The following is an 18,210-nucleotide window of genomic DNA, read 5'->3' as shown; positions in this document are numbered from 1 at the left end:
TTTTTCCAGACATAACATCATCCTATTTGGCTGTGTGTGGTGGCACTGGCCTTTTAATTTCAGCACTTGGGAGAAAGAAGGCAGATCTCTGAATCCAAGGCTAGTCTGGTCTACATAGGGAATTCCAAGATAACCATGGCTACTTTGACAGACCCTGTCTCAAAAACCAAATTAACAACAGTATAGTTAATGAGTATTCAATAAACTAGAGACAGAAAGGAATGTCCTCAAATGATGATGTATGGAGAACCACAGCTGGCAAAATACTCAATGGCAAAAGGCTGAAGTATCCCCCGTAAAATCAGAAGACAAGGACATCTACTTACATCAATTCTATGCAAACTTTACTAAAATTCTTGCCAGAGCCAATTAGGTAAGAGAAATAAAAAGAGCCAAAATGGAAGAGAAACATAAGATTATGTACAGATCACAAGAGCTTATATACAGAAAACCCTAAAGAATCTACATCACAACAAAAACCTTTATGGGCTCGGAGATGAATTAAACAAAATGACAGGTTTTGATCTATCTCAACCTCCTGAGTGCTAGGATTAAGGGCTTGTACCAGCACACTGGACTATATTCTTGTAGGTCTAGTTTAATGCGGCTGATGATATAGCTCAGTGGTTTGAGTGCTTACTACTCTTGCAGAAAACCCAAGTTTGGTTCCCAGAATACACATAATAGTTATTAAAACAAAAACAAAATACCACCTCCAAATAACTGTAACTTAAGCCTAACAGATGAAGAAAAATAATGCAATAAGACTGTGGATCAAGGTTCTTTTGAAGATGCTTATTTATTCTGAGCAAATATGCAACTATAGCAGCGTGCTCCTACCATAGGTAGTATCCACACAACCCGCAGTAACATAAACAGCCGGAGGCCCTGACACGGGGAAGAGTACACCCGCAGCTACTCAACAGGTGGTTTTATAGCGCACTCACGCTCTGGCTTTTGCAATCACTTGGAAGACAGGCTGAGAATCCCTGTATCAAATACTTGAGAACAGAGCTGTTTGTATTTCAAGTCTCAGGTGTCTGCATGGACGACCACCTGAATATCCCTCACCTGAGATCTGTCAGTACTCAAAGTTTCAGACTTTAGAACATTTGACTTTGATTTTCTGGTTAGGATCTTCAACCTACAGGTGCTTTTATAAGCATAAATACCCTTCAGAGGGCAGAGGTGAACACTTTCTCATGTAGGTATGCTAGCTTCTCTAAGCGAGTTTGTTTCAGTAGTGGAAGCCATTCCCAGTGGGGTAACTCTACCACACGGTACCCAACTTGAACCAGCTGCCTCCTCTTCATATTGTGCAGTCCAAGGAGATGATCCCTGGAACCATAGCAATACTGGTTCTTGTTTGTGAACTGAATAGCTAGCTTCACTAGTGGGGGCTGCACGTGGGCTAGAGGGCACAGGCCAACTGTCCCCACCTCCCCCGATCTATCTGTCACATTACAACTGGAGTCCACCGAAGGTATAGCTGTCTTCCTTCTTAACTCCATGGGTGGCTGGCCAGTCTCTAACTCTATTTCCCCCTGGAAATACCTCTTGGCTTTTCCCATTAGTAACCGATTCATCAAATCATGTGTAAGACTGACTCCCCCCTGCTTAAACTGTAATCTGGCTACATCTTCAGTTGGTATCACTTCCCTATTAAATGGTAATGGCTTCATGTTAGCATCAAGCTGAACCTCTAAGTCAGAAGATCGGGTGTGAGGCAAAATCATATGGTGCTTGATGTACTGGGGGCCACCCAACATGGTCTCAAGTAAACAGAGTGTTTCTAGGAATTCAGGCTTTGACCTCATATCTTTGCTTGCTAAATTCCATAGCCTTGCGGATGCCTCTTGTTGAAGGAGAGAATTAAGACGACTGCCCTTGTAATCTGGACATTCAACGGCAACTGCACCATCAAGAGTATACAGTTCCTTAGAGAGGTCAAACTTACTTCTTTCTTGAGCTAACTTGACAAACCCTGGACTCAGAGCAACATTGATGAACTCAGCTGGAAAGTATTCAGAAAATGCCAAGCCAAGCAGGCAGGTGAGAAGGTGCTCTGGGTACTGGTAGAATTCAGGCATCTTTCTGTGGATTTCATTTATCAGACTGGAATAAAATTCTTCTGTGTTGGGTGGCTTATAATTCAGAGTTCCAAAGGACCACAGAATTTTGGCAACATCTTTACTTCGACAGTGTGCCACCCTTGGAGGCAAAGAGGCAGCTACTGCATTCATGACTCTTTCATCCAGGATTCGTAAGGCTGAGCAAGCAAGAGTGAGGTGCATAACACCCTGAACCCCCAAGGAAGGAATCCGCTGGGGAGCAATTTCTCCAAACCGCCTCATGAAATTTACATGATCTACATGAGTGAAGCGGAACATTTTAAGAATATGAACTAAGGTGTGGCTGCTCATGTGCTCCATGTTAGCGCAAGCCAGATCTCCAATTTTCCGCATGACAAACTCAGAGAGACTACTACTTGATTTAAAAAACCCCAAACAGATTGTACCAACCTCCTCTAAATTGATCAAATCGATATATTTAAGGATCACTGATTCTAGTTTTTGCATTAGGTCCTGTGGCACCTGACGATTTTCACCAATAATATAAATTAAATGAATTAGCTGAGACAAGGAGAGCTCTCTCCAGTGTAAATTAAGGTAACTAAAAAATATTTTTAAGAAACGGGGCACTCTTCGGCCTAGGTTCCGCCAAAGATCAGCTACTAGGAGAAGCTGATCCAGACTCATCTCCCACACCTGATGGCAAAATCTGGTTTCATATACATCTAGCATGACGGGGGAGAGAGGGATTCTTAAATCAACAAAGGCTTTCAAAATACTCATCAGATCTGGGGTATCAAAGAGCTCTATGTTTTTCATACTCAGTTGGCAGAGCAAAGCAAAGCTGTTACTGGATAGCAAAAGAGAATGCTGTTCTGCTGGCAAAGAGCTCAGCTTACAAAAATAATTAGTAATGACTTTTGGCTGGAGTTTATTTTGATAAAATGTGACTTTGTGCAAAATTAGTTCACCTTCTGACGCAGACAGGGGTTGACAAGTCTCACTTCTGTTATAGCTGTGAATCTGGTACTCTGGCCTTAGCTTTAAGAAAACTCGGGTTCCTTCGAAGGAATCAAAAACCTCTACATCCTCTTCATCAACTCTTCTGGCACTGGGTAAGCCTGGATGCGATGAGCTGGCCTTAAGGGTAGACACCTTGTTGAATTCCAAACCCAGGTGGGCACTGCTGGTTGTGAAGATTCTCTGAGACAAGGTGGCGTCACCAGTGTTCTTAACTTTTCTGGCAGGATAGTAGGAGCTATTATATTCAGGAGCTATTATCTTCTGTCCCCCATGCTGTGTGCTGTTTTTCATGTTCCAATATGCCATGCTTTGGGCTGCACGGTAGGCAGAAGGATTACAAGATGCTTGGTATTTTAAAAGTTTTAACAACTTGAGAGTGGCTGCCATTTTGGAGACTGTGCTGATCTTTTTGGCAGATAGAGCACAGTCCTCACACGTCTGACTAGACAAGTTCTTGTTTATACGGTGCTTGACAAGAGGCGGGCAGGTAGATGCTCCACAGAAACTGCCTGTGAATCTTCAGCATACCACAAGAACTGTGGGCCACAAATGATGGGGTCAGAATTGGTGCCAGATACTGAAAAAAGGGTAGATGAAGAATGAGTGGCTTCTACCTATAACACAAAATGTACACAATATAAGAAATAGGTGCAGACAGGAGTGGTGGTGGCAAACACCCCTTTAATACCAATACTTTTAAGGTAGAGGCAACAGGCTCTATGCCAGTTTTAGGCCAGCCAGAACTATCTTGTGAAGCCCTGTCTCAAAACACAAAAGGAAAAAGAGAGAAAAAGAAATAGATGCAAAGAGTGTACCATGCAAGTATGTCAGTGAATGCCCGAAGCACAAGCCATCAAGTGTGAAGGACAAACTCTGTGTGCACCGTCAACAAGCAACACACCATTAGGTGATTTCTAGACTGCTGCTTGATATGAATTCACTTACTTGTAGAGAAGGACAGATTTTTAAAAAAGCTGAGGGTAAAAAGTAGGCAACTCGGGGCTATAGAGATGGCTTAGTGGTTAAGAGCACTGTCTGCTCTTCCAAAGGACCTGGGTTCAATTCTCAGCACCCACATGGCAGCTCACTACTGTCTGTAATGCCAATTTCAAGGGATCTGATACCTTCACACTAAATACACATAAAATAAAAAAGTAGGCAACTCATTCCATTTACTATTGACACGTAAGAGTGCCTCTGAAAATTACACTGATAAAAGGCTTTCATGCTAACAGTATAAAGAAAAAAGTAGGATTAGCTTTACTTTTTAAAAATTGTTATTTGATGGAGATGGATGTTTTGTCTGCACGTATGTATGTGAATCACTTGTGTGAATGGCGCCTGAGGTAAGAGGGGGTTGGATCCTCTGGCCATGGGTGGTGGGAACTATGCTCAGGTTCTCTGAAAGTGCAGGAAATATATTTTCTTTAAGTCTGTCTGTCTATCAATCATGAGTATTTTGCACACTAAAAAAGGGCATCAGATCCCATGGGACTATAGTTATAAACCATTGTGAGCCACTGTGTGAGCGCTGAGAATTGAACTCAGGACCTCTAGAGGAGCAGCCAGTGCTCTTAGCTGCTGAGCTGTCTTTGCAGCCCGCCAACAGGCATTTTGTGATTCTACTAGGTCCAGGTTTGTTTTGTTTTAAAACAGGGTCTTACTGTGTAACCTTGGCTGGCCTAGAACTGAGTTTGTAGACCAGGCTGGCCTCACAGACATCTTGGTCTCCCAAGTGCTAAGATTAAAGACACACATCACCACCTCCGGCTTTGGTTTGGTTTTTAAATGAAAATATGGGAGGGTAAGGAGAGAATTATGTAAGAGTAGAAATTGAATGATAGAACTAACTCTAACTCTGAGATGAATCTTTACAGTAGGAAGAATCAGAAACTAGGAATGGCCAACAAAATCTAAATAAGGACTTTCATTTTAGAGGACATGAAAAAAACACAGGAGAAAACCTGAAATCCAGGTGCTGCTTTGGGAAATTTACTTTAATGTTGGCATGAAGGAGGAGGACTGTAATCTTAGCCATTCAAAAGGTTGAACCATCTCTCCAGACTGTTAATTTGCTTTAAAGTGGGTGTAAGCTTTAATTAATTATATCCACAGTAACCCTCCCAGTTCTTAAAGTACAAGCTTAATTATAGAATCCTGTCATTTTTAGTGCTATTTCTCTTAGAAAAGGCCTTTAGGCTGCTTTGTGTTCTGAGTGGTCTTATTATGTAGCTTAGGCTGATCTCAAATTCATGATACTCTGGCCTCAGTCTACTTAAGAAATGGTGGGATCCCAGGTGGCTGCCACCACCTGTAACGGTGGTGCTTTCTAACACGCATGCTTCCAAAAAGCTTCTTCTAACAGAGCTGGAATTCAGTAATCAGGAGCTGCGAAGCATACTCAGAAACCCTTAGAAGGTAGTGGTGGGAGGGGGACTTCAAAAGCCTGTTTACTGTTGATGCATCGGTAGAAAAAAAAAAAAGCTACTCAAAGCTATGCTTCCAAGTACAAGGAATACCAGTTCATATGACTGTTCTGCTAACAAGCTCAGGGAACAACACAGGTCTCCCCTGGAGGAGGCAGACTGGCAATGATGCCACTGAGTCAGGTACTAATTAATTACATCCTCACTTGGCTGAAAGCAGTGCTATTTGCATTTTCCTCCCAAGAAAATTAAAAAAAAAAAAAAAAAAAAAAAAAAAAAGAGCAGGCCATGAAACTGGCTCTCCCATATTCCTCCTCCTCAGACGAGATGCCATAGACTCCTCCTCCTTTTTAAAAAAAGATCTATTTTTTTTCTGCTAAGTATGGTGGCACATGATTTTAATCCCAGCACTAAGGAGGTAGACAAACATATCTCTGAGTTTATGGACAACCTGGTCTACAAAGTGAGGCCTTCTTTCAAAAACGACAAAACAAAATAGCAAAAATTAGCCAGGTGTGGCAGTGCACGTCTGTAATCCCAGAGGCAGGTGGATCTGTGTGAGTTCGAGGCCAGCCTGGTCTACAAAGCAAGTGCAGGATAGCCAAGGCTACACAGAGAAACCCTGTCTCGAAAAACCAAAACCAACCAAACAAAAAAAAACAGCAAAAATGTTAATTTTTCATTTTATGTATATGGGTGTTTGGCCTACTTGTGCGTCTTGGCACCACATGTACGTGTGGTGCCATGGGGGCAAGGTGGTAGAGCCTCTGGAACTGGAGCCTCATTTGTTAGCCACCACATGGGCGCTGGGCACTGAACTGTGGTCCTCTGTAAGTGCTCATAACCACTGAGCCATCTTTCCAGCCCATATTCCTTCTTTCTTCAATGCTCACTCTTTTTTTTTTTCCTCTCCCCCCCATACTTACTAGCAAATCCCAAGGAGATGTGAGTGGCCAACAGAGCACACAAGGTTATTGCTACAAATATTCCAAGAGTGACTTTCTGAAATGTCTTTTTAATTCTGCTTTTGGCCTCTTCTCTCCAGAGTCCTAAAGAGCCAGGACTGCAAGGCAGGCCAAAAGGCTTTGTTCTGCCTACCAGGCTTCTTTCTCTGGGTGACAGGAAAGTATGTTCTAATTTCACAGTAAATCTTTATACACTGGGATACTGGGTTCCATTCCTTGAGACAAAATTTCACTATGTAGTCCTGGAACTCACTGGACAGACTAGGCTGAACTTGGCATGGACTCATAGAGACCTGTCTGCCTCCATCTCCCCAGTGCTGGGCTGAAAGGTGTGTACCACCATGCCTGGTGCTACACTTGGTGTTTTACCTGCCCAGCTTCAACCGTTCAGGTGGTCACGAGCTATATTCTGGGGCCCAAACTGAGCCCTGCACCTGGTTTTTGTAAGTAAAGTTTTATGTAGACACATCTAACGTCTAGGTTGGCATTCCTAATACAGGAACCGAGTAACTATTTCAGAAATTGTATGCCTGTATAACATAAAGTATTTCTTAACTAGCTCTTTATAGAAAAAGTTCACAGTCCTACAGACCACTAGTTGGTTGTGATTAAAACTGTTAATGTGAAAGAGTGTATCAATTAACAATAAATCCTCTGCTTACTTTTAAATTACCTATGCAGTCATTTTGTCTGTTATTTTTTTTTAACTCAGGTTTCATAAAACCCACACTGGCCTTGAGCTCATGATCTTCCTGCCTCCACCCACTATTACAGGCATGTGCTGCCACATCTAGTATTTAGACAGTAATTTTAGGTAGTTTTTTGTTGTTGTTGTTTGTTTGTTTGTTTTTGGTGTTTCGAGACAGGGTTTCTCTATGTAGCTTTGGCTGTCCTGGACTCACTGTATAGACTAGGCTGGCCTCAAACTAACAGAGATCTACCTGCCTCTGCCTCCCTGAATGCTGGGATTACAGGCATGTGCCACAGCACCTGGATCTTTAGGTAGTTTTTTTCATTTTGTTTTTTGAGAATGGGTGATATAGTCTAGGCCAGTATCAAATTCAGTGGGTAGTTAAAGATGGCCTTGACCTTCCAAGCCTCCTGCCTCACACTCCTAGTGCTTACATTACATGTGTGCTAGCTACCATGCCAGTCTCATGAGGTGTTGGGGATTGAATCCAGAGTCTCTTGCATACTAAACAAGTACTTGACCACGTAGGCTGTACCTCTAGGCCTATAAACAATAATTTTTAAAAATTACCTCTTTATGAGATAGAGATGTCTCACTCGTTAAGTACATTTGCTGCTTTTTTAGGGGACCCAGGTTCATTTGTTAAGATATAGGTGGGGGCTCACAATCAACTGTAACTCCAGTTCCAGGGGACCTGACACCCTCTTTTGGCTTCTGTTTGCACTAGGCATGTATGCAGTATATACACAAAGAAGAAATAATCTAAAAATTTTTAAAAATTACCTTTATAAGCTAGGCATGGTGATGCATACCTTGAATCTCAGCATTTGGGTGGAAGACAGGTGGATCTCTGTGAGTTCAAGGCCAGTTCTAGAACAGCCAGAGCTGTAGAGAGACCTTGCCTCAAAAAACAAATAAGCAAAAAAAATTTACATCTATAGCTGGACATGGCGACACACACTTATAATCTCAGCACTCAGGAGGCAGAAGGAGCTATGTGAGTTGAGGCAAACATGATCTACATAGTTCAGGTTTAATCATGAGCTCATGCTGAGACTTTACCTTAAAAAAAGGAGGCTGGGCTGGAGAGATGCTCATCAGTTAAGAGTACTGGCTGCTCTTCCAGAAGATCCGAGGTTCAACTTTCAGCACCCACATGGTAGTTTACAATCATCTGTAATTCCATTCCCAGGAGAGCCGACACCCTCTTCTGGCCTCTACAGGCATTCGGTGCAGACATACATGCAAACAAAACACCCACACACATCAAATAAGCCAAAGGCTGAGGCTACATGAGACCCAGTCTCAAAACAAAACAGACAAATAATCAGATTAAGGTTTTAGGTTTCTGCGAGGCACCGTTCTGTCTCTGCCACCATCGGAGAGCCGTGTGGCATAGAATTGCTGTCTAAGGACAAGAGAGTGTTCAATTTCATCAAGAAAAGAGTGGGCATGTACATCCACACCAAGAGGAAGCAGGAGGAGCTGAGCAACGTGCTGGCAGCTACAAGGAAGGCAGCAGCCAGGAAGAACTGATACCCCTCCCCCAATATACACTGTGCTTCACAAACAACAATAACAACAACAATGCATTAAGTGTTACAATGGGAATAACAAGAGTCCCAACTGTCTTAGGGCCTCTTCTCTACCAATGCTTTTATTTTTTTCCTAATCAAAATTTGTATCAGTGAAGAATAGGTTTTTAATTGTTTGTTTTGAGACAAGAGTTTCTCTGTGTAGCCTTGGCTGTCCTGGACTCACTTTGTAGACCAGGCTGGCCTCAAACTCACAGAGATCCGCCTGCCTCTGCCTCCCAAGTGCTGGGATTACAGGTGTGCACCACCACGCCCAGCTAGGTTTTAAAATTTTTGTAAAGAATTATTTTTGTAATTATTTACTTAACGTTATGTATGTGTGTATTTATTCTGTATGACTGTGGAGACACACCTGTCCTGGCACATGTGAAGGTCAGAAGACAACCTGCAGGGGTCAGTTTTCTTCTTCCACTATGTGGGTCCTAAGGATTGAATGCAGGTTACCAGGATTGGTGACAATTGCCTTTATGCCATCTCAATGACCCAAAATAATGGGTTTTCTTTACAACATGTTCATATATGTATGTCATTACATACTGTTCATTTTTACACCCCTTCATTAGAAGCCCCCTTCGGCTTTTCCTGCTGTGTGTGATGCACACACGTGGAGACAAGATGTCCATCTGGTGTCTTCCTCTATGGCGCACCGCTTTATTTTGACACAGGATCTGTCACTTGAAGGTTACAACCAGCTAGACTGGCCAAGGAACCCTGGGGATCCTCCTGCCTCCGCCTCCCAGGAAGACTAGGATTATAGGCACATGACACATCATATTCAATTTTGTTTTTATTTAGTTTTTTTAAAATGAAGGTCCTGGGGATCCAAACCTGGACCCTCAGGCTCACCGGTCAATCACTTTACCCACTAAGCCATCTCCCAAGTACCACCCGTACTATAGTATAGTCTAAATTCTGCAGGAGACAACATTTCCCTCCTCTCCTCTGGTAAGTCCCTTCAAGGCTAAGAGTCCTAAATAAACTATTATGTGGGCTGGAGAAATGGCTCAGAGGTTAAGAGCACTGGCTGATCTTCCAAAAGTCCTGAGTTCAATTCCCAGCAACCACATGGCGGCTCACAACCATTTATGGGGAAATCTGGTGCTGTCTTCTGGTGAGAAGGAATACATGCAAGGCAGAACACTCTATACATAATAAATAAATAAATCTTAAAAAAAAAAAACTATTATGCACCAATAGTTCACCACCACCCCCTTTTAGTTTTTTGAGACAGGGTCTCACTACATAGCCCTAAGAGGCCTAAAACTCAGAGAGATCCTCCTGCCTCCACTTCCCTAGTGCTGGGATTAAAGTCACGAACCACCTCAGCCCACCTTGATTTTCATTCTAACAACCCTTCTGTGAGGCAGGTTTATTATTTCTGTATCATTTGTGAGGAAGAGACTTTACAAGATTAGGATATTTCTCACATGAAAAAAGAAATCTTTCAACAGGTGAATGGAGCTTGCTTTCAAAGACTCCGAAGGCCACACTGCTGGCATAGAGAGAGACAGCAACACAATACAGGAAGCACAGGTCCAGACGGAGAAAAGGGCTGAAGAAGTTACTTCTTCCTGAGTTTTCAGATGCCAGGAGCTAGAGTATTGATAGTGGGTCAGCTCACAAGACTCTCCTGCCTATCATATCCTAGTTTTCTAGTTGTCATTATAGTGAGTTCACCCTACTTATGAAAAGAAGAAAGAGAAGACTCAGAAACTGGTATCTATATGAACGAGTGGATTTTGCAGAACATTCTACAATCAAAGAGTACCACAACTGCTGGGCGTGGTGGTGCACACCTGCAATCCCAGCACTCAGGAAGGCAGAGGCAGGCAGACTGCTGTGAGTTCAAGGGCAGCCAGGGCTACAGAGAAACCCTGGCTTGAAAAACAACAACAAACAAACAAAAGTACTGCAAGTAAAGACCTGAAAGTTAACAGATGCATGTGGTGGAAAAATTAAGAGTTTTAGGGGCTGAGGAGTTAGAGAGAGGTGGCGCAGGGATGGAGAGCACTGGCTCCTACGGCAGCCCTAAGTCTGCTTCCTAGCATCTACTTGGTGGCTCACTGCATCTGTAATTCCAGTGGCAGGGATCTAATGCCCTCTTCTGGGCTCTGTGGGTACTGCAAGAACATGGTACACAGATATAATGCAGGCAAAACATGTAGGCACATGAAATTAATCTAAAATGAGCATGTAGGCATAAGGTTATTGTATAATTCAAATGCTGATTTCTGTAGCCTCCATATCTGGTTGCAGTCCTTGTTCTGAGAATCTCCTGTCTCGATGTTGTGTAAACACTGCTCCCCAATTGTCCCCCTGATAATGCCAATAAAGCAGCTCACAGCCAATAGCTGAGCAGGGGAAAGAATAGAGCTGGACTTCCTGCCAGCCGTGGAGGAGAAGGCAGAGAATAGGAAGTAGGGGATTGAGTTGAAAATGCCCAGGAGGGACCAGGAGAAGGAGCTGGAGAAGAAAAGCTACAAAGTGCATGTAACTCTGGGATGTTAATTTGGCTGGGAGGAAGCCAAATTAGCTTAGAGGGTTATGATTAGGGTAACAGCTGCTCAGTTTTTGTGCTGTGAAACTTACTATTAAATATAAAAGAGTCTCAATTATTTGTGTGATAGTTGGGTTAAGAGAGAAAGTAAGAAACAAACACAGTTTTATAAAAATAACCTTAACAAGAGCAGGTGTGGTGGCCCATACCTTTAATCCCAGCACTTGGGAGATAGAGGCAGGCAGATTTCTGAGTTCAAGGCCAGGCTGATTTAGAGAGTGAGTTCCAGGCAACCCTGTCTCAAAAAACCAAAACCAAACCAACCAACCAACCAACCAACCAAACAAACAAACAAACAAATAGTTTTAGGGGCTGGAGAGTTGGCTCAGTGGTTAAAAGCAGTTGCTCTTGCAAAGGACCCTAGTTTGTTTCCCAGAACCCACAAAGTGACTCACAACTCTAGTTCCAGGGGATCTGATACCCTCTTCTGAACACTGAAGGTACCAGGCATGCATGTGGTGCACATACATATATGTAGGCAAAACATTTATACATGTAAAATAAAATAAATCTAAAGGAAAATTTAAAAAAGAAAAATAAAGAGTTTTAATATGCTGGGAATGCTAACATGCCTTTAAGCACTAGAGAGGAAGAGGCAGATAGATCAATGTGAATTTGAAGCCAGCCTAGTCTACATAGCAAATTCTAGATTTACCAGGGCTATGCAATGAGAGCCTGTCTCAGGAGAGAGAATGAGTTAGTTTTCAATTGGGTGAGGTGGCATTTACCTGTACATACTTGGGAGACTCGGGCAGGAGAATTAACACATGTTCAAGTCTAGCCTCAACTAAACAAAGAGACTCTCATTCCAAAAAAACAAAACTAACAAACAGATTTCTAATGTCCATCTAGGAATATGCAGACAGACAGAAAAATAAGGCAGTAATAACACTAACAAAAATGATTGCCAGGTATACAGGTAGTGGTGTTTATAATCCCAACCCAGAGGCTAAAGCAGGAAGATCATGAGCTTGATGCCAACATGGGTTATACTGAGATCTTTCTAATTTAAAAAAGAAAAAAGGAGGTGGGGAGGGGCTGGATAAATGGCTTCACAATTAAGAACATTTCCTGCTTTTCCAGAGAACCTGAGTTCAGTTCAGCTCAAAACCATCTGTAACTATACCTCCAAAGAACTGTGATACCCTTCCTGGCTTCTGCAGCACTCTTACACACTTGACAGTCACTCACACATACATAAATACAAATAAAATTAAGACAAAAAGTTATACCAGAAAGAAACAATAACTGCCAGGCATGGTGGCATACAAATCTAATCCCAGCACACAGGGAGGCAGAGGCAGGCAGATCTCTATAAGCTCCAGGCCAGCCTGCTCTACAAAAAGAGTCCAGGACAGCCAAAGCTACACAGAGAGACCCTGTCTTGAAAAACAAAACAAAAAGAAGTCATTATATTCCCTATTCATCTGTGAATAATGATTACATGATTGTATCACTATAAGCCTTGAATAATGACCTACCTAAAAATTATGAACTGTATTGATGGGAGACAGCTGCTTTTTCACCTTTAGAGGCCAGGAAGTCCTTAAAGTACTGGTGTCCTCTGGCTAGTCATCCACAGCTGAATGCATAATACATACAGGTATGTATAAAAGTCAAAGATGGGGTTGGAGAGATGGCTCAGAGGTTAAGAGCACTGGCTGTTCTTCCAGAGGTCCTGAGTTCAATTCCCAGCACCCACATGGCAGCTCTCAACCATCTAAGATGAGATCTGGTGCCCTTTTCTGGCGTTCAGGCAGAACACTGTACATATAATAAGTAAATCTTAAAAAAAAAAAAAGTCAAAGACAGGGCAGGGCGCAGTGTCACACACCTTCAGACCCAGTTCTTGGGGGGCAGAGGCTGTGAGTTCGAGGACAACCTGGTCTACACAGTGAGTCCAGGACAGGTAGGGCTCTGATACACAGAGAAACCTTATCTGGAAACCCCCTTCCCACCACACATATATATGCGCGCGCGCGCACAGACACACACACACACACACACACACACACACACACACACACACACACATGCACACACACACACTCCTCTCTTGTGGGGAGAAAAGAAGGAGTGAACAACACTAACAACACTAGCTATATTATGGTTCATGCCTGTAATCACACATACTCAGGAAGCTGTGATGGGCAACTTAGTGGGTCCCAGCCTCAAAACAACAATGTTGTTAAGAGCACTTGCTGCTCTTTCTAAGGAGCAGGGTTCAATTTCAGGGTAGCTCACACCCAATATAACTCCAGTTCCAAAGACCCAATGCCCTCTTCAGACCTCTGTGGGCACCAGGCGAGCACATAATGCACGTACGTTCATCCAGGCAAAACACTCATACACAGAAAATAAAATAAATCTAAAAATAAGAACAGTAAAAAGGCCCATGAATGTAACTCAGTAGTTGCTCGTTGTCAAACAGAGGCCAAGTTCACTCCCCGGTATCACATGAAAGCAGGAAGACTGATCAACAGACTGTGTTGTGTGAAAGCAGCTGCTCTAAAACTTCTCTCCCAGTCATGTTGCTGTAACACTACATCAAACCTCAAAGAAAAAGAAAGAAAATGATAGATGCCAAAAAACAAACAAATCAGACTGTTGAAAATGCTTTGGGGGAACAAAAATGGAGGAAGGAATGGGAAAGAGCTAACAGTGTTACAAGCTCTATTGAACTGTTTAAATAAAAAACACGTACAACTTCAACAAAAGTTAAATTTACAAAGTACACGTGCTACAGGGGTGGTGGTACATGCCTGTCATCTTAGTGTCTGTGCGGTGGAGGCCGTTCACGGCCACTCCTAACTGTACACTGAGTTTGCAGACAGACTAGGATATGTGAGACCCTGTCTCAGTAACAAACAGAGCCAAGCCTAACTGGTCGCAGTGGTGCACACCTTTAGTCCCAACACTTGGTGGCAGAGGCAGGTGTGAGTTAGAGGCCAGCCTGTTTTCTGTTTTACAGAGGTCCAGGACAGCCAGGGCTACCAAAACCCTGCCTTGGGGTGGGGGAAGGGGGTGGTGTGTGCGCAAGCTTAGTGGTGCACATCTTTAATTCCAGTACTAAGAAGGCAGAGGCAGGTAGATCTCTGTGGGCTTAGAGCCAAGCCTGGTCTATTCAGGAAGAGCCTGGCTAGCCAGGGCTACATAATAAGATCCCTGAAAAGAGAGAAAGAGAGAGAGAAGCAGGGAAGAGAGGAGGCAGAGTAAGATAGTAGGAAGGACAAGCACTGCAAGAAACATATGCTGCCAGATAGACTAGAATAGTTACCTTCTCTTTCCTCAAGGTTTCCCAAAGCACATGCAAGAAACCTCGAATAAGAACACTATGATATGTTCATTTAATTCCTGGATCCTTTACTGAAGGCTCCAATCTGATGTCACTGCACAAAGTTCCCCACTTAGTGTAAATGTTCTAAACATACCCTCCTCCGCTCAGTATCTTCTTCAGGGGTCCTAACAGACCACAGTGCAGTTTCAGAGTGTTGGCATTCCCAAAAGGTACTGCTCAACCACGTGGAATGATGCAGTATCACAGAAGCCAGAAATCTTACCTTTCTGTTTTCCCGATATATGCAAGGCCACTTTAAACCATAGTCCAGAAGTTAGAAAGAGAGAAGTGGGCAGAAAAGGGCGGCCATGGTAACTGTGTGGGATTAAGTGCACGATATATTTAGTGTAGACAAACTACCAACGACTGAATCTCATAGTGCCTTTTCTTTTCCTTTCTTGCAATGCTAGTAATCAGACTCAGGACCTCATACGCGATAGGCTTACTAGATACAGCATGATCCTCTAACTTCTTCTGGGAGTGAAAGTCTCCTACTGGGAGTCTACCCAATTTAAAGCCACAAAGGCTTAGAGAAACTGTAATACAGACCGTGAGCTGCCAGTGAGGACATTAGGCCATTTTTTCCCCTTCTTTTTCCACACAGGAGCAGAGCCTACAAAGTAGTCTAGGTCAGCTAAGCACAAGAGCAAACATGTGTAGGTCAAGGAAGTGTCCATGAGCTAAGCCAAAACAAAGTCAAATCTAGTACAAACCATCCTTCTTCTCCTCCCCTCCCGTCCACTTTTTTTTTATTTCTTAAGACAAGGTCTCAATGGAAAAAAAAAAAAAATGAGGACATAACTGCTCCTAGGTATAGTTGAGGAGTTTTATTGTAAATTTGAGGGAGAGCACAGTCTGAGGTATCTGGAAGAGTCTATAGAGTAAACATGGCCAACAGATTAAACTGGGTCATGTGGGAGATGGAGGGTTGGTGAGGAGAGGGGAGAGCCAGAAGCCAAGAGGCAGGAGAGTGGGAAGGAAGAGCAGCAGACAAAAGGCAAAAGGATAAAAGGTCTGGTAGCAAAAAAGACTGAGATTATGTAGGATTCTGAGAAGCTGGGGAAAGGGAAACTCAGCCCTGGGCTGGAGAGTTTACGGTAGGAGGCAGAATGACTGTAACAGGTACTAATGGATGCTGGGAGAAGCTGATGGCCATGTCCACTTTGATATGTTAAACAGGCACCTCAGCTAGCCTTTTGTCCTGAGTTTGAGACCTTACATTAGCCAGTAGAGGCAGGCCTTGCACTGTGTGCTACCGACTACAAAAATATGCCACCATGCCCATCCCTCCACTTTAGAAAATGGCTAACAAGCAGGCAGGTAAATACAGTAAAAAGACCCACATGGTCAAGAAAGAAAATCTCAAAAATAGTCACATGCAACCAAACAAATAGGGTTTTCTTTTTCATTTTTATTTTACCAATTTGCAAGGTTTTAAAGTAAGAAACTTCAGGTTTTTTGTTGTTTGTTTGTTTGTTTTTTTCTTTTTTGAGGGGTCAGAGAGAATACAGGGTCTTACTATATAGTACAGCCCTATCTGGCCTCAAACTCACAGAGATCTTTATTCCTCCTTTACCTGCCGACTGCTGGAATTAAAAATGTGCACCACCATGCCTGGCCAGAACTCTTTTATGCAGAAAACATAAGCACAAAATACCAGTTACCTTTGACGTTAAAGTACCTAGATATGAGCTCCACGGATGAAGCAATGCTCGCAAGTGAGCAATGAAACCTCTGAGAAGACTCATGAATGTACCTACTATAAAGACTTCTGTCCAAAGTTCCTTGAGTCGGAGCAAAGAAATGTCATGATTTGCATAGAATAGAAACAATTATTTCCTATTCCTGCGGAGAAAAAGGGAAGGGAGAAACACTACTACCCCGAGTTGGCTTGTACAAACAGGAACTGTTTAAAATGAAAAAAAAGGTGTGTGTTCTATTGCTTCACCCCGTCCCAGGCCTGAACCAAACGCTGCTCAAAGTGCTACACGGAGAGAAGCTGGTTAGAAAGGCCGACTCTCGGGCCCTGTCCAAGACCCGCTAAGTCACTTTCCACGGGCTCTGCGTACACACTAGAATGTGGAGAGGGACCGGGCGGACTGTACTAACAGCCCTGGGAGATAGGTACAGACACGATCTCTACTTCCCACGGGGCCAAAGCAGCGTTCAAAGAAGTCTTTTGCCCACAGCCACAGCAGTCCGGAGTGGCGAAGGTGGCCTCGGTACTGAGACGCGCTCTCAGGGGGCGCCGGGGGTGCCTGCCGGGAAACACCGCCTGGGCAGCAGGCCTGGGAGAACCAGGATGGCGGAGGGCGCGGCACGGGCCCGGCGGGGCCAGAGCACAAGCAGCAAACCGTGCCACCTCCTCCCCGGCAGCCCACTCACCTAGAGGCCGCGAAGGTAACGTCCCGACGCCAGTCCCGGGCCGCACAGGGTAAGTCAAAACACAGACTGGTCCAGCAGCAACCGTTCCACAACCCACTTCCGGCCAGCGGCTCTTTACTTCCGCTTGCGTTGGTGCAGGAGCCGCCGAGGCTCAAAAGACTTCAGTCAGCGTTTTCCACTAATGTTTTCTAGTCTGACCTAAAGGAGGAATACCCTAGAACCCTGGATGGGTCGCTTCGGAAGTAATCGGGAAGTAAGTGGCACAGGTTCGAACCCTGGGATTTCCATCTGGGTTTTATGACTTTGGAGAAGTCACATAAACTTTTCAAGCCTAGTTTGTCACCTATACAAAAAGGATAATAGTGAAAATGCTTTCAGAAGAGGAACTAGCAATGAGTAGAGGAAAAAAATAGATGCAAGGAGCCGAGAGTGGTGGCGCACTCCTTCGATTCCAACACTGCAGAGGCAGAGGCAGAGGCAGGCGAATCTTTATGAATTCGAAGCCAGTCTGAGCTACATAGTTAGTTCCAAGACAACCATGGCTACATAGAGGGACCTTGTCTCAAAACAAATAAATAAATAATGAACAAATTTTTAAAAAGCCGGGTGGTGGCAGTGCACACCTTCAATCCTAGCACTCAGGAAGCAGAGGCAGGTGTCGAGTTCGAGGGCAGTCAAGGCTACACAGAGAAATCCTGTCTCGGAAAGGGTGGGGGAGAGAGAGGAGAGAGAGAGAAAGAAACAAAGAAAGAAGAAGAAGAATGGACTGGAGGGGGTCAGTCAGGAGGTCTCTTCCTCACTTAGGAGGGCCTCACACATAGGCTGGTTTGGCTTTCACAGTAAGAAAAAAGATTCTACCAAGCCCTATGTAGCAGAAGGGTTTGGTCTCTGTTGGTGCTGGAGATCCAAACTGAGGTTTTCATGCCTGCATGGCAGGCACTTTACTGATTGAGACATTTCTCCAGCTCCCAGAAAAGCCTTTTTTTTTTTTTTTTCTTTTTAAGGATCTACATTTATTGATTTGTTTATTTTAAACAGTGTTTCACCTTGTACTCCTACATGGTGTTCTGAAACTCACTATGTAGACCAGGCTGGCCTTCAACTCAGAGGTCTGCCTGCTTCTGCCTCCTGAGTGCTACCACACCCAGCCTCAGAAAAA

At 43.7% G+C, this 18,210-nt stretch overlaps 2 protein-coding genes across 8 annotated transcripts in view; both read right to left on the bottom strand.

The window, feature by feature from the left end:
* Ubox5 (U-box domain containing 5) overlaps nt 1-17,112 on the bottom strand; it is a 38,418-nt gene extending 21,306 nt beyond the window's left edge. For 2 of the 3 annotated variants that reach the window (XM_055611918.1, XM_055612058.1), the window contains exon 1: nt 8,240-8,313. The gene's annotated coding sequence lies outside the window, so the exon portion shown is untranslated. Of the gene's footprint in view, nt 1-8,239; nt 8,314-17,051 lie in introns of those variants that run through there. The other variant, XM_055611988.1, reaches the window with a different exon arrangement.
* Nucleotides 783-17,114, bottom strand: Fastkd5 (FAST kinase domains 5). Of its 5 annotated transcripts, none has more exons than XM_055611811.1 (2): nt 17,052-17,114; nt 783-3,672 (listed from the first exon to the last, which is right to left on the bottom strand). In XM_055611811.1, the coding sequence occupies exon 2, from the start codon at nt 3,480-3,482 to the stop codon at nt 1,176-1,178; it is 2,307 nt and encodes a 768-aa protein (XP_055467786.1). In that variant the 5' UTR covers nt 3,483-3,672; nt 17,052-17,114; the 3' UTR covers nt 783-1,175. The 5 variants fall into 5 exon arrangements, with proteins under 5 accessions (XP_055467786.1, XP_055467635.1, XP_055467501.1 ...); XM_055611660.1 differs by having other exon boundaries at nt 783-3,709; nt 17,052-17,111; XM_055611526.1 differs by lacking the exon at nt 17,052-17,114 and adding an exon at nt 8,240-8,313 and having other exon boundaries at nt 783-3,709.
* Nucleotides 17,115-18,210: the final 1,096 nt, after the last annotated feature.

This window comes from Psammomys obesus, unplaced genomic scaffold (assembly GCF_907164565.1).
Source record: "Psammomys obesus unplaced genomic scaffold, mPsaObe1.curated_primary_1811, whole genome shotgun sequence".
NCBI classification, from domain to species: Eukaryota; Metazoa; Chordata; class Mammalia; order Rodentia; family Muridae; genus Psammomys; species Psammomys obesus.
This window is presented reverse-complemented; position numbering and strand designations above follow the sequence as displayed.

What these genes read in the sequence shown, in the direction of transcription:
- Fastkd5 (XM_055611811.1), bottom strand. Translation starts at nt 3,482, where the DNA reads ATGGCAGCCACTCTCAAGTTGTTAAAACTTTTAAAATACCAAGCATCT.